This window comes from Perognathus longimembris, chromosome 6 (genome assembly GCF_023159225.1).
Source record: "Perognathus longimembris pacificus isolate PPM17 chromosome 6, ASM2315922v1, whole genome shotgun sequence".
NCBI classification, from domain to species: Eukaryota; Metazoa; Chordata; class Mammalia; order Rodentia; family Heteromyidae; genus Perognathus; species Perognathus longimembris.
The window spans coordinates 76,743,198-76,765,677 of NC_063166.1; the positions used below are offsets into that span (position 1 = coordinate 76,743,198).

The 22,480-nt window shown below is 46.6% G+C and overlaps 1 protein-coding gene across 1 annotated transcript; it reads right to left on the bottom strand.

Moving 5' to 3' along the window:
• Positions 1 to 3,564: 3,564 nt before the first annotated feature.
• Positions 3,565 to 22,468, bottom strand: Wfdc3 (WAP four-disulfide core domain 3). The gene is made up of 8 exons (XM_048349522.1): positions 22,431 to 22,468; positions 18,360 to 18,445; positions 17,060 to 17,191; positions 14,792 to 14,938; positions 8,618 to 8,620; positions 7,241 to 7,372; positions 4,304 to 4,489; positions 3,565 to 3,783 (listed from the first exon to the last, which is right to left on the bottom strand). Exons 2-8 carry the CDS (start codon positions 18,433 to 18,435, stop codon positions 3,767 to 3,769), a joined length of 693 nt encoding a protein of 230 aa, XP_048205479.1. The 5' UTR covers positions 18,436 to 18,445; positions 22,431 to 22,468; the 3' UTR covers positions 3,565 to 3,766.
• Between the last annotated feature and the right edge of the window lie 12 nt (positions 22,469 to 22,480).

A 22,480-nucleotide genomic window follows, 5' to 3' on the forward strand; every position in this document is an offset into this window, starting at 1 on the left:
GGCATGCTCACCAGAGCGTAGCCTGACCACTGGTGGTACCTACTCCTAGTTTTTGCCACTCACATGCCTGGAACAGCCCTACCCACCTACTCACCCCAAGAACTGGTGTAGAGCAGTAGCAGCCCCTTCCAGACATAAGGGGGGAAAAAAGCCAAGTGGAAGAATCAAATAGTTGATTGAAACGCTTCATTTCAATAGCAATCTATCTGCAAGAAAAGAAGTAGCGCAGAGAGCTGGGCTGTAGTTTAGTGGCAAAGCACTTGCCTAGCAAGCTAAGTCCTGGATTTGATCCCCAGTCCCCCCCAAAAAAGAAGAAGTAGTACTGCAGAAAGAATGGAGGTCTTGTTCTCTGACACAGATTGAAAGGCCTTTGAAGCACTTGGCAAAGATTACAGAAAACAGGACAAACCACCATTACAGAGTTCCAGAGCCTAATTAAGTTTAAAAAAATACTAATGAGTATTTAAGGAAATAGAATCCCTTTATGATTTAAAAAAAAAAGGAAAAAACCTGTCTGCACCATATTGCCGAATGGCAGGCAAAAGTCTATTGTGGAACAGAATGTCTCTGGGGATTTCTACCCATACTAACATCTGCACCACTTCTGCATGATAAGGGATCCCCTACCAGGGGTTAAAACATAGTTGGTATGTGTCTCAAGGCTCAATGTGTTGATGTTTAATCCCGTCATAAAGTATTAATAGAACAGAAACTTAATCTGACTATAGTTAGAGGTGAGCCACTGGGAGGTAAATAGGATTACATAAAGTCATTAGGGTGGATTCCACATCAATGAATCCTGGTGCCTTTATAAGCCAAGAGAGAATCCAGACGGACGTATGTATGGTCTCTGTCTCTTGTTATGTGACCCCTCAGGTCTCTGCCAAGAAGGTGGCCATCGTCAGATGTGGTCCCTTGACCTTGAACCCTCAGAACCATATGCCAAAACAAATCACTTTTCTCTATAACATAGCCTGCCTTTGGTATCTCCTTATAGTAATGAAAAACTGGACTATGACATAGAACTGAAGAAATTCTGGAAAGATGCTCATTGGTCTGTTAATTTTTACCTGCTGCTGGAAAGATCTTTGAATTTTTCTGTATTGTTTGGCTGTCTTGGCAATGGCTACACATCCTTTTTCCAAAAATAAGCTGAGGGCTGGGAATATGGCCTAGTGGCAAGAGTGCTTGCCTTGTATACATGAAGCCCTGGGTTCAATTCCCCAGCACCACATATATAGAAAATGGCCAGAAGTGGCACCGTGGCTCAAGTTTGCAGAGTGCTAGCCTTGAGCAAAAAGAAGCCAGGGACAGTGCTCAGGCCCTGAGTCCAAGGCCCAGGACTGGCCAGAAAGCAAAAAACAAAAATAAACTGAAAAGTAAAATGCTGAAGGAAAAAAGGGGAAAAAACCTCAAGATTCTAAACATATAAACAGCTCTGAAATCAATTGTAAGAAAGCTAAAGAAGAATAAAGGAAAGGTAAAGAAAGGATAAACATAAAAATTAAGCTCCAGAACCTATGTTCTTGGCTTAGTGACCAATACAAAGACGAAAGCATGTAAAAAAACACCTACTGCAGAGAGTGCAAGACAGGTTGATGCTTATCCACCCTGATTTCCCTTCTCATCTTAGCACATGGAACGTGTTCACACTCTTGAGCTTCGCAAGTTCATTCTAACCATGCACTTTGTATAAGAAACGCGGCTACAACCTGATGAATAATGTCCCCGAGATAGATATTACCAAAACCAGACACATGGAACGGGAGGTCATGATTCTTGGTTTATTAAATGGAATTCAGTAGGGGCCAAGAAATTCAGACAATCCATGTACAGACTTCTAGCATTTAATGGCATTTATTGTATTGGTCTATGACTTAGACCTCTGCTGCCCTCTGGTGGCTCTGAGAATAAGAGCAACTTGCATCCCAGCAACTAATAATTTTGTTCATGGCTGAGCAAAATTCTGTTGTGTGTATGTACCACTTTGTTTATCCACTCTTCTGTTGGTGAGCATCTAGGCTGATTCTATAACTTGGTTGTAGTGAAGAGTGCTCTGATAAAATTGTGCATACATGTACCTTTACAATAAACCAACTTTAATTCTGTGTGTGTATATGTGTGTGTGTGTGTGTGTGTGTGTGTGTGTGTGTGTGTGTGTGTGTAGTATGGCTGTATCACACAAAAATTGTAGCTACTCAGGAGGCTGAGATTTGAGGATCATGGTTTGAAGCCAGCCTGGTCAGGGAAGCCTGTGAGACTCTTATCTCTACTAAACTACAAAAAAGCCAGAAGTGGAGCTGTGCCTCAAGTGGTATAGCGTTAGTCTTGAGCAAAAGAAGCTGAGGGACAGAACCAAGGCCCTGAGTTCAAACCCCAATGACTGGCACAAAAATAAAAAATAATTCTATTTTTTGCCAGCGCCGGTGGCTCACACCTTTAATCTCTGCTACTCAAATGGCTGAGATCTGAAGATCACAGTATAAAACCAGTCCAGGCAGAAAAGTTCTCAAAGCTCTATCAGCAATTAACCAGCAAAAATGCCAGGCTGAGGCACGGCTCAAGTGACAAAGCTCCAGCCATGAGAGGAAAAGGCTGTGCAAAAGTTCAAGGCCGGGCTGGGGATATAGCCTAGTGGCAAGAGTGCCTGCCTCGGATACACGAGGCCCTAGGTTCGATTCCCCAGCACCACATATACAGAAAACGGCCAGAAGCGGCGCTGTGGCTCAAGTGGCAGAGTGCTAGCCTTGAGCGGGAAGAAGCCAGGGACAGTGCTCAGGCCCTGAGTCCAAAGCCCAGGACTGGCCAAAAAAAAAAAAAAAAAAAAAGTTCAAGGCCCTGAGTTTAAGCCTCTTTATCAACACCAAAAGAAAATTAAGAAAAAAACTGTGTAATGACACAAAAAGTCTCCAAGATCTAGCCTGTGACACATTTGCATACATAGAAGAAGAACCAAGGGTTAGCTTCTCAGAAAACTTAGAACCAAGGTCTGACATTCAAGGAAGGCCCAAGGTCAAAGCACTGCTTAGTAACTACAACAAACTGGCCACCCATCTTTTTCTTTCTTATTTTTTTTTTCTTTTTTTCTTTTTGGCCAGTCCTGGGCCTTGGACTCAGGGCCTGAGCACCATCCCTGGCTTCTTCCTGCTCAAGGCTAGCACTCTGCCACCTGAGCCGCAGCGCCCCTTCTGGCCGTTTTCCATATATGTGGTGCTGGGGAATCGAACTGAGAGCTTCATGTGTAGGAGGCAAGCACTCTTGCCACTAGGCCATATTCCCAGCCCCCCACCCACCTTTTTCTACCCCCCAACTCATGTTCTCCAATAAAAGAAGGAATGTTATCAGGTCCCTAAAGAAGGAGCTCTACTCCTGCCCCTGGGGTTAGTCTAACTTCCATCCATCTCTCCCGATGGACATACCCAGCCAACACCCACTTTCAGTGTCCTCAGAAAAAAATGGACCACCCATCCTTGCTCTGTTTGTATGTCAATCCCACAGCCATCTGTGGACCCGTGGACCCGCTCGCTCTCCTTTCCTCCAAGCCCCCAGACAGCACAGACCAGAGTCCACTCCTGCCTTTATTGGAAAAGAGAAGCATCAACACTCACTGCAGGTACCAGGGCCACTTCCTCTGTTCCAGGCAACAGCAGGAAGGGAAGCAGAGCCAAGGAGACCGTGAGGGCCTCGGGGAGGTCACAAGCCCTCTCCTGGCTGCCAGCACAGGACTTCTGGAGTCTCTATAGAGGATCCAGACAAATCAGGATCACTAGGTTCCCGGGGCCTCTGCAAATAAAAGAAACTTCATGTCACAACCATGCCCTCCTGGCCCCATCCATCCCCCAGGATTCCCCTCTGCCCTGGAAAGCCCTGGAATGAATCTCTCTCTAAAGACTTGAATGGCTGCCGGCTTCCTAAACAACCTGATTCAAACTGGCATTGAAGATTCTTGTCACCCAGAAGTCACCCTTCCACCTCCTGATATAAAAGTAGCAAGTGCACCTTCCCCCTTCCCCACCCAGACATGTGGTTTGCACCCCCATCTTCCTGGCCTTGGCTAACAATCATGTGGTTTGTCCAGCAGGTTCTCTGTGCTATCCCAGCCTCACGCCCAGTCCAGAGGCCACCCCCTCTTCAAACACCTCCAGGCCCAGAGTGTGTCCATCTGATGGTTCTGGTCTTCACGTAGGATCTTTGCCCTATACTAAACGCCACTTGACCGCCACCATCCCTTTCTCCACACCTACACAGCCCTGAGACCAGCTAACTCCAGATCTGGTTGGTGATGACAATGATCAGCACCCACCTAGTTCAGAGTCAGAGCCGATGATGCTGTTGTAGCCTGCGGCAAGCCTGGATGCCAGGGCCCGCGGGACACAGAAGCGACCGCAGCCTGACTTGCAGCACTTTTCCCCGGCTTGACAGTGTTCATCCACAAAGCAGTGGACAATACACAGGCCCACCAGAATGTTTGGACAACTGCCATCTCGCCCTGTGGGGAAAACAGGCCTGGGTAAGCAGACAGGACATTGGTGCAGTGTCCCCAGGATCCTGTGGGGAATGTAGACCCTGGAGTTCCACATGAATCAACCTCTGACTCCTAACACAATCCTCACTGATCTATGCACATCCAAGAAACACCCCCCCACCAACACACACACACACCAAGAGTTTTCAAATGGTGTCCCAGAGGGAACTCTCTAGAGGCAATTCCAAAACTGCTAGTTATGCAGGCTCCAGGGTAGAACTAGGTGGGGACAGGTTCTTCCTGTCTCCTCTGCTTAGACTGCAGAGGGTCACGTCCACACCTGCTACCCTACCAGTGGTCTTGCACCCTGTTTTGTGCGCCTGTGACACCTTGCATACCCTGTATGCATCTCTCCTCCCATCAAACTTCACAGGATGGTCCCAGGCTGGCCATGGTCCCATTTGCAATGGAACAAGATCTGTGCTTAGAACTTTGAACTCTGATCTTCTCCCAGACTACAGGGGATACAGTGCAACACTCGTGCCAAGTGGCAGAGTGAAGCAGCTTCCAGACACACACGTGGGTAAACACATGACACTTTACAGGATGCCCTACGTGCTGAAGGACTAGAACATTTAAATACATGTCTGGTTCACAATGGCTTCATCTCCATTTAATTATCCATGCCCCCTGACAGGCTATATGCTACATACGGACAAAATCTGTCCCTAACACTTAAGCATTGCCTGGAAATATGAAAGGACTAAGATAGTCCATGCAATGTAAATTAGTGCATCTACTCTGGACAGCAGTATGGAGCTTCCTCAAGAAACTAAGCATAGGGGCTGGGGATATAGCCTAGTGGCAAGGGTGCCTGCCTCGGATACACGAGGCCCTAGGTTCAATTCCCCAGCACCACATATACAGAAAACGGCCAGAAGCGGCGCTGTGGCTCAAGTGGCAGAGTGCTAGCCTTGAGCGGGAAGAAGCCAGGGACAGTGCTCAGGCCCTGAGTCCAAGGCCCAGGACTGGCCAAAAAAAAAGAAAGAAACTAAGCATAGACCTTCCACCACTTCTGAGCATCTACCCTGAGCCAAGATACAACAAGGACACCTGAGCATCCATGTTCATTGACACACTATTCACAATAGCCAAGATATAGAAATAGCCTAGATGCCCCACAACAGATGAGTGGATTCAAAAAATGTGGCACATATATGCAATGGAATTTTGCACAGCCGTTAGAGAGAATAAAATAATGTCATTTGCAGGGAAATGGATGGAACTAGAACAAATTGTGTTAAGTGAAGTAAGCCAAGCTCAGAGAGACAAACAGCACAGGTTCTCTCTGATATGTGGAAATTAGATCTGGGATATGACAAATTATACAGGATTCTAGATACTCACACACAGTGAGACCAACAGTGGATACTCTTAGGAGAGAAACACAAAGGCACAATGCCTAAGTGCCTCTTCATATTTATATAAGATTATATACATACTGAAACAAACTCCAAAATATGGAAACAAGAGACCTCTTTTTTCTTTCCCTTTTTATTTTTTTTTCAGTTTTTAGTTTTTGATTGTTCTGTCGTCTTTACCTTATGTAAGGTGTATTCAAGTGTACATCTTTGGAAGGGCTGGAGGGAGGGTACAGAACTCGAGGGAAAAAAAAGGTGAAAAGTGCAGCAGTGGAGCTCACTGGCTATGGATGAAAGTCAACTATACAACTCGCGGGTAGAGATGGGAGGGAAGAACTGGGAGAGAAGGAGGGAACAGAAGACACTGTAAGAAAGGAAATGTACTCATTACCTGACTCATGTCATTGTAATCCCTCTGTACATCACCTCTATAATAACAATAAAGTAGATTAATAAAAATAACAGTAAAGGTATTTATTTATAGTGCTTAAAAAAAAGAGAGAGTCCAGGTACAGTGGCTCATACTTGTCATCCCAGCAACTCAGACCGTTGTGATTAGGAGGATTGAGGTTCATGGCCAACTTGGGGGGTGGATTATGAGACCTCCATCACAACCCACAAGCTGGACATTGTGGCGTGTACCTATGGTCTTAGTTATGCAAGAAGTGTGGGAGGATCATGATCTTAGGCTGGTTCTAGTCAGAAACATGAGGCTTGGTCTTAATGAAACAAAAGAAGTGATAAGAGGACAAGGTTGACGGGGTACATTGTGTGTGTGTGTGTGTGTGTGTGTGTGTGCATGTGTGTAAATGTCAAAATGAAACCCCCCATAGGGCTCGAACTCTGGGCCTTGGCTTTGTGCCTGAGCTCATTTGCTCAAGGCTAGCACTCTTCCACTTGAGCCACAGCTCCACTTCCAGTTTTCTGTTGATTCATTATTGAAGGAAAGAGCCTCTCATGGACTTTCCTACCTGGGCGGGCTTTGAACCATGATCTTCAGATCTCAGCCTCCTGAGTAGCTAGGATTACAGGTGTGAGCCACTGGTACCTGGCTTATATACTACTTTTAAACGAAACTTTTTTTAAAAGCAGAATTAGTGGAAGCTACAGTGTCAATCTTCCAGCCTAGGAGTTTTTCCTACTACTGTGCATGCCCCTCCATTATTTCTTTTCATACCAATATGAACCCCCATGGCCCTAGCAGGAAGGGTGGCTTTGGGTGGGGTCTCAGGGGACAGGAAAGATGATAACTCTGGTTCCTCCAAGGAAGGTGGCCCAGAGCCAGGCAGCTCCCTCTCAAGTTGATTCTGGAACCCAAGGAGCACTTACAGATTTTCTGTGAACACCAACATACCTTCCTCGATGTCTCCACGGCAGGTGTGACCACAGCCAGTGCTACAGCACTTGTGCCCCTCAGGACAGGACGCATCTCCGTCACACTGCTCCTCACACGGGAGGGGGTCAGCCGGACATTCGCCGTTAATCTCTGCCACAGAGTCAAAGAAAGAGGTGCAAGCCCAGAATATGAAATCGATTTTTTTGCATCTGATGTGTATGAAGCTGTATAGTTTTCAAGTTCAATGTATATGCAATGCGTTCTGATATTTTCTATTCTGTGTGTGTGTGTGTGTGTGTGTGAGAGAGAGAGAGAGAGAGAGAGAGCTCTGGGGCTTGAAGTCAGGGCATGGGTGCTGTCTCTGAGCTCTTTTGCTAAAGGCTAGCCTTTACTACTTGAGCCATAGCTCTACTTCTGGCTTTTTGTGTTTAATTGGAGACAAGAGTCTCATAGGCTTTCCTGCCACTGCTGGCTTCAAACCACAATCCTCGGATCTCAGCCTCCTGAGTATCTAGGATTATAGGCATGGGCCTCAGGCACCTGATTTTTCTTTTGTAATGCTGGCCATGGACCACTAACTTATTTCAGCCCTCACATTTTTAAAAAAACATTTCAGAGTTAGGCACTGGTAGTTCATGCCTGTCTTCATGAGATTATTTTGTTAGTGGTGGTGTTGGTCGTGGGGCTTGAACTCTGGGCCTGGACACTGTCCCTTACCTCTTCAGCTCAAGGCTAGTGCTCTACCACTTGAGCCACAGCACCACTGCTGCTTTTCTGGTAGTTACCTGGAGATAAGTGTCTCATGGACTTTTCTACCCAGGCTGGTTTTGAACGGCGATCCTCAGATCTCAGCCCCCTGAGTAGCTAAGATTACAGGTGTGAGCCATTGGCACCCTGTTTCCCATGAGACTTTTATCTCCAATTAACCACTCAAAAACAAGAAGTGGAACTATGGCTCAAAGTGGTAGAGTACTAGCCTTGAGCAAGAGAGCTCATGGACTGTGCCTGGGCCCTGAGTTCAAGCCCTACAACCAATAAAAAATGAAGAAAGAAGGAAGGAAGGAAGGTATAAAGGCAGAAAGGCATGGAGGGAGGGGGGGAGGGAAGGAGGAAGGAAGGAAGGAAGGAAGGAAGGAAGGAAGGAAGGAAGGAAGGAAGGAAGGAAGGAAGGAAGGAAGGAAGGAAGGGAAGAGGACAGCCTTCATTGAGCCACGAGTCACTCAGTATGAGGACAAAATCAAGAATTGGGTAAAGCAGAAGAAACTGCTTCATCCTTGTGTGCACCATAGAGCTGCCACACCAACCCTCCTCCACTTCAGGGTTTCTTGTTCTGTGAGAACAAAGAAACCTTATTTGATTAAGTTCTTCTCACAGCCAAACACATTCCAGATGTACCTGCTCATCATGCCCGTGAAGATAAAGAAACCCAGAGGAGAAAATGAGGCTCACCCAGAACCGCAGAGTGAGTCAGTGGCCAGGCAGGACAAAATGCCGCCTCTTGATTTACAATGAAGTACTTTCTACAACACCATCCTTAAAACACGCTGGCTACTCTCGGCCACCCCTGACGAGCAGGCACACCCACAGACAGCTCCACTCGAGCCACACCTCGCACCTCGAGTCACTGTCTCTGTGCTTACTTCAAGGTTTTTAAATGGAGAGAAAGGTGATGGGCAATTAAAGGCCTGGTAGAAAACCAAACCAGAGGGCTGGGGATATGGCCTAGTGGCAAGAGAGCTTGCCTCATATACATGAGGCCCTGGGTTCAATTCCCCAGCACCACATATACAGAAAATGGCTAGAAGTGGCGCTGTGGCTCAAGTGGCAGAGTGCTAGCCTTGAGCAAAAGGAAGCCAGGGACAGTGCTCAGGCCCGGAGTCCAAGGCCCAGGACTGGCCAAAAAAAAAAAAAAAGAAAACCAAACCAGAGCTGGTCTCGTGCCTCTGAGGGAAAACCTAAGAATGAGGCCGTATGACTGGCTCCGGGAAGTCTGCCACGATGGAAAATTCAAGTGTTCAAGTCTCTAAGGAAACATGTGCAGCTGGACAGCGAAGGCATAGCCGTACGTCCTGGGGTTTTCCCGTACTGGCATGATTTCAAGATTTGATCATTGGGAGACCACATCCAAACCACGTGGACTTTTTATTTGGAAAATGTAGTCACTGCACCCACGCCCACTGGCTGTATCCCTCTGTACCTCTTCATCTGCTTGACAAATACTGAAATACATGTGACAAAGAGCAAACACCGATCTGTGTCTGTGTCTCTGGGCGTGTATGCGTGTGCGGGCATGCATGGGGGCACCAGTACTGAGGCTTAAACTCAAACCCTCATATTCTTACTTGGCTTTTTGGTTTTTTTCTCAAGACAGGCACTGGGCCACACTAGCCACACCTGCACTTCCAGCTTTTGTGTGTGTGTGTGGTTAATTGAAGATAAGAATCTCATGGACATTCCTGCCTGGACTAGCTTTGAACCACAATCCTTGGATCTCAGCCTCCTGATAGCTGGGATTATAGGTGTGAGCCACCAGCACCTGTCTAAGACAAATACCTTTTCTTCCACAGTTGAGAAGGCTGTGGCTGGGAATATGGCCTAGTGGTAAAAGTGCTCACCTCGTATACATGAAGCCCTGGGTTCGATTCCTCAGCACCACATATATAGAAAAAAGCTGGAAGTTGGGCTGGGAATATGGCCTAGTGGCAAGAGTGCTTGCCTCGCATACATGAAGCCCTGGGTTCAATTCCCCAGCACCACATATACAGAAAACGGCCAGGAGTGGCTCTGTGGCTCAAGTGACAGAGTGCTAGCCTTGAGCAAAAAGAAGCCAGGGACAGTGTTCAGGCCCTGAGTCCAAGGCCCAGGACTGGCAAAAGAAAAGAAAAAAGCTGGAAGCGGCGCTGTGGCTCAAGTGGTAGAGTGCTAGCCTTGAGCAAAAGGAAGCCAGGGACAGTGCTCAGACCCTGAGTCCATGCCCCAGGACTGGCAACAAAAACAAAACAAATAAACCAATTTTGGGCTGGGAATATGGCCTAGTGGCAAGAGTGCTTGCCTTGTATACATGAAGCCCTGGGTTCGATTCCCAAGCACCACATATATAGAAAATGGCCAAAAGTGGCGCTGTGGCTCAAGTGGCAGAGTTCTAGCTTTGAGCAAAAAGAAGCCAGGGACAGTGCTCAGGCCCTGAGTCCAAGGCCCAGGACTGGCCAAAAATAAATAAATAAATAAATAAATAAATAAATAAATAATAAAAAACTACAGAGAAGGCTGTGGATCCCTGAAGGAAAAGCCCACTGACATAAACAATGACATACATAAGCATCTCACAGAGTGACACCAAACCCTAGAAATAAGTAGGGAATTTCACCATCGTGCTGCGCATGGCTCTGATGCGGCCAGTGCCAGTAGCCTCTGCTGCTCTCCATCCTCATCCTCAAAAAAAAGGCATGGAAACCTTACCTCTCCTCTCTCTGACTGGGTTTACTTCTGGTCCCTTGAGGTTTGCCAAACCTTGGTAGCAGTGAAGACCCTTTGGGAGGCAGGCTGGGGCCCTAGAGGACACAGCACATCCTCTTGAACCACCCCTCAAATCCCTGCCAAATAATTTCTTCCTTTCACTTCAAGCAGCTGGAATAAACAGGGTCTCGCCATCTACGAGTCAGACTGTACCTCTATATCTTAGGTTAGAATGCCTTTACACGCACCTGGAATCTGATTCATTAGTCCTATCCACTGGTCCTTTTCCTATCCCCGAACACAGGCCTCCTTACATCCATTTTGATAGGATGGTGGACTTTCACCATCCTGGCTTTGCCCAGCTAGGTAAGTTCAGTCATTACAAATGTGATTCCCAGTTACCTCACAATACCTTCCTTGTCGGGAATGTAGAGAAACAACGGTGGTAGCTGGAACTGGCAGCCATCCCTGCCTTCCACCTGCACGGCTCCCAGAACCCCGAGCTATCCTCACCAAAACAGAGTAGCTCATGCCTGTAATCCCAGCTACTCGGGAGACTGAGATCTCAGCTCAAAACCAGCCCAGGCAAGAAAATCCAAAAGACTCTATTTTAATTAATCACAAACACCCGGAAGTAGAGCTTGTGGCTCAAGTGGTAGCGCACCACCAACCTTGAGCAAAAGAGCTAAGGGACAACATTCAGGCCCTGAGTTTAAGCCCTAGCACTGGCACCAAAAATAAAAATAAAATAAAATAAAATCATCTCTCCCTTCCTATATTCACTCTTCTCAGAAGAGCACCAGTCACTTAACTGCTCAAGCTGGACATGACTTTTTTTTTTCTAGTTTCAATCTAACTTTAATCATTTTTACTACCTACATATTGTACATTCAGAAACTATGTAAAGAATTTTGTCCTTGGCCAGGTGCTGGTGGCTCATACCTATAACCCTAGCTACTCAGGAGGCTGAGAGCTGAGGCTCACGATTCAAAGCTAGCCCAGGCAGGAAAGTCCCTGAGACCCTTAATCTCCAATTAACCACCTAAAAACCATAAGTGGAGCTGTGGCTTGAAGTAGTAGAGCACTAGCCTTGAGCAAAAAAGCTCAGGGAGAGTACGCAGGCCCTAAGTTCAAGTCCCTCCCAGGTGTCCACTTGCCACCCAAGTAGGTTCAGAGAGATTAACAGATTTGCCTGAGACCACAGAGCCAACAAGCAGAAAAGCCAGGAATTAGACCAGAACTTCCCCTGAGCCCATATGTCTGCCCATGCTCCAGGCAACCTGATTGGCCTTCCACCTTGCCAAACACTCCAGCACTGCCTATGGCAAACCTCTGGCAATGTCAGAGGTTACAGACAACTGGAACTTTTCATAGCCCAGGAAGGAGAGATTCCTAGCAATCAGTCCCATCACGTCAGTGGCCAGCCCTTCCTTAAGATTGGAGCTATAGAAACTATAGAAGTGGTTGAATACTAGTTGCTACTATTAGCCAGTCTCACCTCCCACCAAGCTAGGGATCCTGTTCTGCTGGTGGGCTCTAAGAGATCTACAGGACATCATTAACCATCTGTGCTGCCTACCCAGCTCCCAGGGAAAGTTCCATCTGGGCTGGCCAGGAGCTAGAGCAGTTCACAAAGATTCTGTGCCTGGTGCCAGCCTCATCTTCAGCCTCCACAATTCAGCCATCCTCTTCAAACACTGAGAAGATTGTGCTGGGCACAAAAGCACTGGGAGTGACTGCCTGAGACAGATTCTCAGGCTTTGGCTCCAGAACCTGGCCTCAGGAGTCCTGACAGAAGTACACCCTGGGGCTGGGGATATAGCCTAGTGGCAAGAGTGCCTGCCTCGGATACACGAGGCCCTAGGTTCGATTCCCCAGCACCACATGTACAGAAAACGGCCAGAAGCGGCGCTGTGGCTCAAGTGGCAGAGTGCTAGCCTTGAGCGGGAAGAAGCCAGGGACAGTGCTCAGGCCCTGAGTCCAAGGCCCAGGACTGGCCAAAAAAAAAAAAAAAAAAAAGAAGTACACCCTGCTATTGTGAGCACAGGCTTCCCCAGCCAGGCACAGCCAGCCCCTGTGGGTAATGGGCAGAGGCCTGCCAACTGAGGAGGCCTGGCTGGAAGGAAAAAGGTTGTCGTGGACTGTGGAGTTTCAGAAATTAGATGATCAGTGAGGAGAAAAGAATCCTGGTTCTGAACTTAAAGGATTGAGCCAGTTGTCATAATCCCAACACTCTCAAGACTGAGAAAGGAAGATCAAGAGTTCAAGCCCAGCTTAGATGTTCATAGCCAGTCCTAGTCTCAAGTAAAAAAAGAAAAAAAAAAAAAACCTGTACTCCTGAATCATCCTTCTTAGAAAGGAAGAGGGATGAAGCTAATGTATATTGATACTTTAAATCATTGCAAACACCTCGGATTACTCTTTCCACCCCAGAGGATGGGAACTGAGACTCAGAGGAGCCCAAGAGCCGTACCCAGGAACCTTCTGGAATCTCAGGCTTGAACCCAGATCTCAGACAACCTAAGCCCATGTTTTTCCACTCAGACATACAGCCACATATACGGAGATGAGAGGACAGCTCCAGTTCCTTCAGAAAACAAAAGGACTGATGACTCACACCTGCCATCCTGGCTACTTAGAAGGCTTGAGATCTGAGGATCATGGTTCAAAGCCAGCCTGGGCAGGCAAGTCCTTGACACTCTTATCTCCAATTAACTACCAAACAGCCGAAAGTAGAAGTACAGCTCAAGTGGTAGGGCAACAGCCTTGAGCAAAAAAGCCAAGTGAAAGCATGAGGCCCCGAGTTCACCCCAGTACTGGCACACACACACACACACACACACACACACACACACACACACACAAATATTTCTTCCTCTAGACAGTGAAATCCACAAAAGCAGGGACAGGAACTACTTTATTACCACAGCCGAACCATGGCTCATCACCACATCTGGCATCAGTAAGCACTCCATAGATACTTGCTGAAAAAATAACTGTTAAATGGACTATCAGGTCATAAGGCTGGGGGTGAGGAGGAGCAGGGCAGGGGAGATGTCTTTCAAATGCCTCTCAACCCAAATCCATTGCCACCACACGTGGCCATCTGTATATATGCAGAAGCTCCAGAATCTTAGAAGCTGGTGAATGGGATGTCCATAGCCATCAAGATTCTATTTTCCCATCTCCTTGCATGCTCTTGGGCTGTCATTTTAATAGAGGGTACTGTGACCGACAGTGAAGACTGGGAACAGCCCACTAACTTGCAAACCTGCCTACATTCTCCTGTCACATCCCACAAATCATCCTAACCTGACGGATTCTTTCCAGATATTATTATTATTTCTTCCTCTTCCTCTTCTCCTTCCTCCTCCTCCTTCTCCTCTTTCTTCCAGATATAGGGTTTGAACTAAATACCTTGTACTTGCTACACAGGCATCTTTACCACTTGAGCCCTGCCCTATCCCTTGTTGCCTTTATTTTATTTTTTGCCTGTCGTGGGGCTTGACTTCAGGGCCTGGATGCTGTCCCTCAGCTTCTTTGTGCTCAAGGTTAGTGCTGTACCATTTGAGCCATAGCTCCACTTATGGTTTTTAGGTAATTAATTGGAGATAAGAGTCTCACAGCCTTTCCTGCCTGGGCTGGCTTTGAACAGTGATCCTCAAGATCTCAGCCTCCTGAGTAACTAAGATTACAGGAGCGAGCCACCAGCACCCAGCTCCTAAAATAGGGTCTTGTTTCCTTCCTGAGCAGGCCTAGACCATAATCTATTTATTTATGTATCCTGTCATAGCTGGAATGTCAGACACATACAACTGTGCCTAGCTTTTTATTAGTTGAGATGGAGTCCCGCAAACATATGCCCAGGCTAGCTTTGAATTGTTTCTCATGATAATCTTCCTTGTCACTAGGATTACAGGTTTGAGCCATCATGCTCAACTTGCATATTTTTTTTTCACAGAAGATAGCAGGCACTTAATTATTGTTTCTCAAAATAAAGTAAAGCCAACCAACAGGACACGATTTGCTGACCTGGCACAAAATAGCTTGCTTATTTCTTTCTCAAATACACAAGCAAGTCAGCCTATGGGGTGCAAGGATGAGGTTTCTTACCCAGTTTCTGCTTGAGGACTGGGGTTACACAGCTCTGATTGCAGCCAGAAGTGCAGCATTTTTTAATATCTGGGCATGTCTCATCAGTAGTACACTTTTTAGAACAGGATGGTTTTCGAATGACTCTGGGACATTTTCCTTTTTTCCCTATTACAAAAACAAAGACACAACAGAAAGGAGATAGCAGTACCCAGTGAGAGTACCCACAGACAGACAAGGGAGAACCGGAGAAGCAAGCCTGGGATTCACCTAGCCTCCAACCCTTGGGCTAAAGCAGAAACCATGGGAACAATAATAGTCAACATTTGTCATAACACTTACAATGTTTATCTTTTTGTAGGAACATCTCAACTTCATCCTCACAATTATCTTTATTTTATGTAAGAGGAAATTGGAGCTAAAAACTTAGGATTTGAACTAGCTGTGGCTCAGTGGTAGAGTGCTGCCTACCATGAATAAGGTGCTAGGTTGAATCCCTACAACATAAGAAAGAGAAAAGAAAAAGAATTTGACTGAATAGTGCCAAAAATAGCATCTCCCAGCACTATTTTAAAAAATAAAATTAAGGGGCTGGGGATATAGCCTAGTGGCAAGAGCGCCTGCCTCGGATACACAAGGCCCTAGGTTCGATTCCCCAGCACCACATATACAGAAAACGGCCAGAAGCGGCGCTGTGGCTCAAGTGGCAGAGTGCTAGCCTTGAGCGGGAAGAAGCCAGGGACAGTGCTCAGGCCCTGAGTCCAAGGCCCAGGACTGGCCAAAAAAATAAATTAATTAATTAAATTAAATAAAATAAATAAAATTAAGATTTAGCTGGGTGCTGGTGGCTTGCTGAGATCTGAAGATCAAGATTGTAAGCCAGATCCAGCAGGAAAGTCCATGAGACTCTTATTTCTAATTAGCCAGCAAAAAAAAACCAGAAAGTAGAGGTATAGCTTAAGAGGCAGAACACCAGCCTTGAGTGGAAAAAAAAAGCTAAGGGACAGCACCCAGGCCCTGAGTTCAAGCCCCAGTACCAACACCTAAATAAATAAGATTTTAAAAGAGCTTTTTTTTTTTTTTTTTTTTTTTGGCCAGTCCTGGGCCTTGGACTCAGGGCCTGAGCACTGTCCCTGGCTTCTTCCCGCTCAAGGCTTGCACTCTGCCACTTGAGCCACAGCGCCGCTTCTGGCCGTTTTCTGTATATGTGGTGCTGAGGAATCGAACCTAGGGCCTCGTGTATCTGAGGCAGGCACTCTTGCCACTAGGCTATATCCCCAGCCCCGCTTTTTTTTTTTTAAAAAAAAAAAAGGAAAGAGCTGTTTGAGGCTACATGCCAGTGGTCCACACCTATAATCCTAGCCACTCAGGAAGCTGAGACCTAATGATTACAGTTCAAAACCAGCCTAGAGAAAATACACTGTGAGACTCTTTTCTTCAGTTAAAGCTGTGGCTCAAGAGGCAGAGCACCAGCCTTGAACAAAAAAGCTAAGGCCCAGGCCCTGAGTTCAAGCCCTAGTACTGGAACTCTCTCTGTCTCTCTCTCTCTCTCTCCTCTCTCTCTCTCTCTCTCTCTCTCTCTCTCTCTCTCTCTCTCTCTCTCTCTCTCTCTCTCTCTCTCTCTCTCTCTCTCTCTCAGAGATATTTAAAGGTCAAATTTTTACCTGGTCCTAGGGTCTAACCTATTTTCTTTCTTCTCTCCTCCCCCCCAGAGCTGGGGTTGAACCCCCGGACTCACACCTTCTAGGTAATCACTCTACTGAAACATATGTCTAGCCTGCTAAGTTAAACAGGTTTCCATTCACAGATCTTCCTCCTTTGAACTCACAGGAAGGTGGAGTCCAAAACAAAAGCCATCAGGAATCAATGGTACATTCTGTCCTGATAGAAAGCAAGGAACTGGAGTGCCAAAAGCTTACAGGACAAGAACTCCCAAAAGGCAGGACATTGGTGACTCACGCCTATAATCCTAGCTACTCAGGTGCCTGAGATCTGAGTACTGCAGTTCAAAGCCAGCCCAAGCAGGAAAGTCTATGAGACTCTTATCTCCAGTTAACCGCCAGAAAACTGGAACTGGCACTGCGGCTCAAAAGGACAGGGCCCAGGCCCCAAGTTCAAGCCCCATGATAACAAAAAACAAACAAACAAACAGAACCCCCAAAAGGGGAAAAGAAGAGGTGATCTAGGTAAGCAGACTTCAAAAGCCAAACTAGGAGGTAAGGAGCGCTCTGGTTCTACCCAAAGACAAGGACAGAGTACATGCTGGGTCTCTTTCTTATGCCAACATACCCTTGGGAATATCTCCTTGGCAGACCCAACCACAGCCCATGGGGCAGCACTTCTGCCCAGCAGGACACGAATGATCACCATGGCACAGATGTTTGCATGGATTCTTATCAGGAGGGCATTCTCCCTCTTTCACTGTAAAAGATATCATAGAAGGTTAGCATGATTGGCTAGACAAACCAACAATGGAGGATGAATGAACTTCAAGGACCTCCAAATAGCCTACAACCACCTTCTTCTCCAATACTTCTCCACACAAATACTAACCACCACCCATCAACGACCGCAGGCCCAGTGTGCTTCAGATGCAGACAGAGGAGGGTTAGGAGGATCATGTTCTCACTTAATGAGTTCTAGAGAATAGTTGCACTCTCTAGGAAGCCCTGTCTCCTCATGCAGACAGGGTGGCTAAAGCCACGATTACCCTGGCAGCATGGACTTAAAAACTCCTTCTGTAAAGAGCACGGAAACAACCAGGCACCAATGGCTAACGCCTGGAATCTAACTGCTTAGGAGGCTGAGTAGCTGCGGGTTGAACTTCAAAGCCAGACCTGGCAGAAAAGCCTATGAAACTCTTACGTCCAATTAACCACTAAAAAGCCAGAAGTAGAATTTAGGCTCAAGTGGGTGAGAGCCAGCCTTAAGAAAAACCAACCGACCTTTTCATTTAGACAGTAAGTTAGCTGGCTCCTTTGTTCAGAGTTTCTCTTTTCTACTGTCACCTTGAGTTCCAGAACTAATCGATACCATCTTTATGACAGGGACCCAAACTACCCCCATGGGGACAGCAGAGCCCAGCAAGACAGATCACCCCAAAATGAGAACAATTATCTGCAATAATGAAGCTGAATCTTGGAGCAAGGGTAGTCATCTCACAGGCACCAGACTGCTCCCCTCAAGTGTTAACGATAGCAAGTTCTGTGGAACCCCCTTTACAGAATCAAAGAACTAATGCTGGACTTGACCTGAGGCAGTTCAATTACACATACCCCTGGCTCTCTGCCCCAATTCTTCCTCTGTCTAAACCTGAAGCTCGTGTCAGTACCCTGAAGATGGGCTAACATTTTTACCTCTCCCTCTTCCCACACAGAGCCAGTCAGTATATTAATAGATCTCCTTTCTCTCACTTCTACTAGGACTTATATCAAATTGGCATATTGGGGCAAGTGATGAAACTGACAGGACTCAGGTTACACTGAGAATCCATTCCCACAGATCTCCCATAGAGATGGCCATCTCCTTTTGACTTCTTCCCTAGTAACTTTCTGTTACTGTTACCCAGAGATGGCAAATGATAGCTTACCATGTACTCCTGCAGCTACCCACGATGCCAGGGACCCAAGCGCAAGAGCCTTCAGAAGGAAGAGGCAGCTTAACATCCTGATGATACTGGGAGTTGAGATGAGAGCTCAGTTCATGACTGAGGTGGACACCTTGCCCACAGTATCACTCAAAGAAAAGGCAGGACTAGAAGGCAAGACTTAAACCAGTCCCAAAGGCCTCCCTTATGCAACTGTTCCCAAGAATATCTTCTTTCCTAACAAGAAGAGGGATTGATTGCTGGTGTGTGGGAAAATTCCTGGCACTACCAAAGGGCATGTATGATGGGAGTGGTCAAACTCTAATGCGCTATACACACAATACCACTGGATAATGATCAGAAACTTTGTGCAAAGCTGGAAAAATTAAGATAGCCATCGGACAAAAGATTCGAAAGACAGAGACAGAGACAGAGACAGAGAGACAGGGAGAGAGAGAGGGAAGGTGGGGAGACAGAGAGTGCTAAAGGCCTTTGGTAGGATTTAGCTACAGCCAAAAGGACAGTGGGAAGGGCTAGACATACAACTTTACAAGAAAAAAAACCAAGCTAATAAAATAACCAAAGTATAACATTGTAACTTCTACTCAACCTGGCAGAAGGGATCGCTTAGACACTATTAAACACACACACACACACACACACACACACACACACACGGGATTTTTTTCAGAATCAATACACATGTACCAAAAGCTGACATCTTGTCCCAGATTTTAGATTAAAAAGCCATTGCAGTATCCTGGCTACCCAGGACTCACATCCATGACAAGAAAGTCACCAGTACTCAGTCAATCGGGCTAGGAGTCTTTATTTAGCTGTGGATAGCGTCTGCTCTCCACCACCAGAATGGTAAAGAACAGCCCTGAGCCACTGCAGGGCTGAGTTTTTAAAGGTAGAAGCTATGCATTCTACAGCAGGTGGTCATGTAACAGATTCAGGGTGTCAATGCAGGGGGTAGAGCAAGTCACAAATGGTTGCAAGCCGTGTACAGAAGCAGAATTTCCTGTTCAGGCTGACCTAATATCAACTTTATTTTCACAATTGTTACCGTTTCCCTAATATCAGCTAAGCAAGCATGAACAGGCTAAAACAATCCAGTTCTCAATCTTAAGTGGACCAACCTGACAGTCGCCATGGCATTTCTATAACTACTACTATGATTATTTCTATAATCTATTACTATGATCATTTTTACAATCGTTACTATGGTTGCTACCTAGATACAGAGAGGAACAAGGGCTATATATATTTTTAAATGTCAAATTACAAGGAACTAGTCTCACGGATGGGGGTGCAGTCCTCTAGCATGGAGTCACCAAAATGGAGTTATAGAAGCTAAGAGTAAACTCTAAGACTGAAATTTTACAAGCCCTATTGTTTCTAGGAGCTGGGGTCGGGGGTGGGGGTGCACACAGACCACACATTTCCTTGGTTTTCCCAGCCATTCTTGGACCAAATGAAGCTAGCTAATAAAATTTAAGAGAACTATGACTGAAATAATCTTATCCACATATGTCCCACTTTATCTTTTCTTCCTCTATTTTTTATTTATCTCTACTGCTCATGTCCTTGGTTGGCTATGATATTTAATGGTGTCCACTGAGACTGCTGAGCCCTATACAGTTAAAGGGCCAGGCAATATTTAAAGCATAAGGCAAAAATCTCCTTAATACAGTAATGAGTTTGGTGCTAGAAAGTTGACTGCAATGTCTTAAAGCTAATGTTGAAGCATGAAGATAACACTTGTTGATTGTCTAATTCATGTTTTATAAACATTATTCTAGGGGCTGGGAATATGGCTTAGTGGTAGAGTGCTTGCCTTGCATGCATGAAACCCTGGGTTCCATTCCTCAGTACCACATAATCAGAAAAAGCTGGAAGTTGCACTGTGGCTCCAATGGTAGAGTGCTCGCCTTGAGCAAAAAGAAGCCAGGGACAGTGCTCAGGCCCTGAGTTCAAGTCCCAAGACTGGCCAAAAAAATAAATGAACAACATTATTCTAACCCATACAATAATATTCGCTCTCTCTCTCTCTCTCTCTCTCTCTCTCTCTCTCTCTCTCTCTCTCTCTCTCTCTCTCTCTCTCTCTCTCTCTCTCTCTCTCTCTCTCTCTCTCTCTGTCGGTTATAGGGCTTGAACTCAGGGCCAGGGCTCTGAGGTCTTTTACTCAAGACTAATGCTCTACCACTTGGAGCCACAGCTCCATTTCTGGTTTTTGACTGGTTAATTGAAGAGTCTTATGGGGACGCTTCTGCCCAAACTGGCTTTGAATCTTGATCCTCAGATCTCAGCCTCCTGAGTAGCTAGGATTACAGGCATGAGCCACCAGAGCCCAGCAATAATCTTTTTTTTCTTTTTGTGCCAGTGTTTCACACTGCCCCTTAGCTTTTTTCAAAATCTCAACTGGTGCACTACTACTTGAGCTATAGCTCCACTGCCTCCATACAGTAATCTTTTGTTTTGCTGAGATAGAATCTCACCATTGTAGCTCAGGCTCACCTCAAATTCACTAGAGGTTACTGTTACAGTAATAATAGATAGTATTCTTTGAGGTTTTATTTGTGCCACAGTTTTAAGCATGAGTTAACTCACTGTAACCCTATCAACCAGGATTTCTATTTACAGTTGGGGAAACTGAGGCACAAAAAGTCTGAAAAACCTGAGTCAAGTCACACAGCTAGTAGTAAAAACAAATGCAGGTGACCCAATTTCATAGACCATGTTTTTATTTTTGCAGTGCTGGGGATCCAACCCAGGACCTTGTTTTTATTTTTATTTTGCCAGTCGTGGGGCTTGAACTCAGGGCCTGGGCACAACCCAGGTTCTTGTGTATGATGGGCAAATGTCCTGCACTAAGCTACATCCCCAGTCCTGAGCTTTGAGACAGTGTCTCCTTATGTAGCTCAGGCTGACACTGAGCTCTCAATACTCTCTGCATCCCCTTCCCTAGGGCTGGCAGTACCACCTGGCCACCATATCACATCACACTTTAACACATATATTTCCAACTGCACAACTTCCTACACCAGTTATTATGACTTGCTAGGAGTAACTAACTCTCTCTACCACCCATAAATGAATCCAACTCTGTTCAAGGGCATCTTAGCTCTGAGAGAAGAGACAGCAACAGCAAACCCCAGGGACTGCCACAGTAGTTAATCCTTCAGCCCAAGCACAGCCACAATCACCCATCTGGGGAAGTAACCCCAACTCCCAGGAGGGCAAGTCACGCAGCCAAGACCCAAGCTTCATGCTGAAATCTTCACAGAGACAAGAGGCAGCACCTGAGGTCAAAACCTTGAGAGGCTGGGGGGCTGGGAATATGACCTAGTGGCAAGAGTGCTCGCCTCGTATACATGAGGCCCTGGATTCAATTTCTCAGCACCACATATATAGAAAATGGCCAGAAGTGGTGCTGTGGCTCAAGTGGCAGAGTGCTAGCCTTGAACAAACAGAAGCCAGGGACAGTGCTCAGGCCCTGAGTTCAAGGCCCAGGACTGGGGAAAAAAATGTTTTTTTGAGAGGCCGGGCATGGGTGTCTTACGCCTGTAATCCTAGCTACTCAGGAGACTGAGACCTCAGGACTGCAATTGTAAGCCAGGGAGAGCAGGACTTGAGCAAGAAAGTCCCTGAGACTCTCTTTTCCCCAACTGTGGCTCAAGTGGTAGGGTGCTAGCCTGAAGCAGAAAGCTAAGGGAGAGCACCCAGGCCGCGAGTTCAAGGCCCAGGACCGACAGACCGACAGAATTACACACACACACACACACACACACACACACACACACACACACACACACACACACACTCGGTCTTGAGAGACTTGGTGGTGTTTGGGATGGTACAGACCAGACCTCCCAGTTTCCGAAGACTGAACTGCAGCCATTCCCACCCAAAATACTCTGGTCCCAAACAGGGGCCCAGGAAACCTGCCGCTCCTCCTCCCCGCACGGGATTTACCGCCTGGCCTCCAGCCCAGCGGGGCACCGGCCCAGGCCCAGCGCCCAAGCTCCGCCCCCAGGGCACCGCCCTCCGGAGGACGGCCCCGCCACCTACGCGCAGCCCGGCGAGCGGCGGCGGTTCGGTTCCCATGGCAACGCCGCGCT

What these genes read in the sequence shown, in the direction of transcription:
- Wfdc3 (XM_048349522.1), bottom strand. Translation starts at nt 18,435, where the DNA reads ATGTTAAGCTGCCTCTTCCTTCTGAAGGCTCTTGCGCTTGGGTCCCTG. An exon ending in GGTAGCTGCAGGAGTACATG is followed by an intron (nt 17,192 to 18,359) that starts GTAAGCTATCAT and finishes TATCTTTTACAG; the next exon opens with TGAAAGAGGGAGAATGCCCT. An exon ending in CCAAGGAGATATTCCCAAGG is followed by an intron (nt 14,939 to 17,059) that starts GTATGTTGGCAT and finishes TTTTTGTAATAG; the next exon opens with GGAAAAAAGGAAAATGTCCC.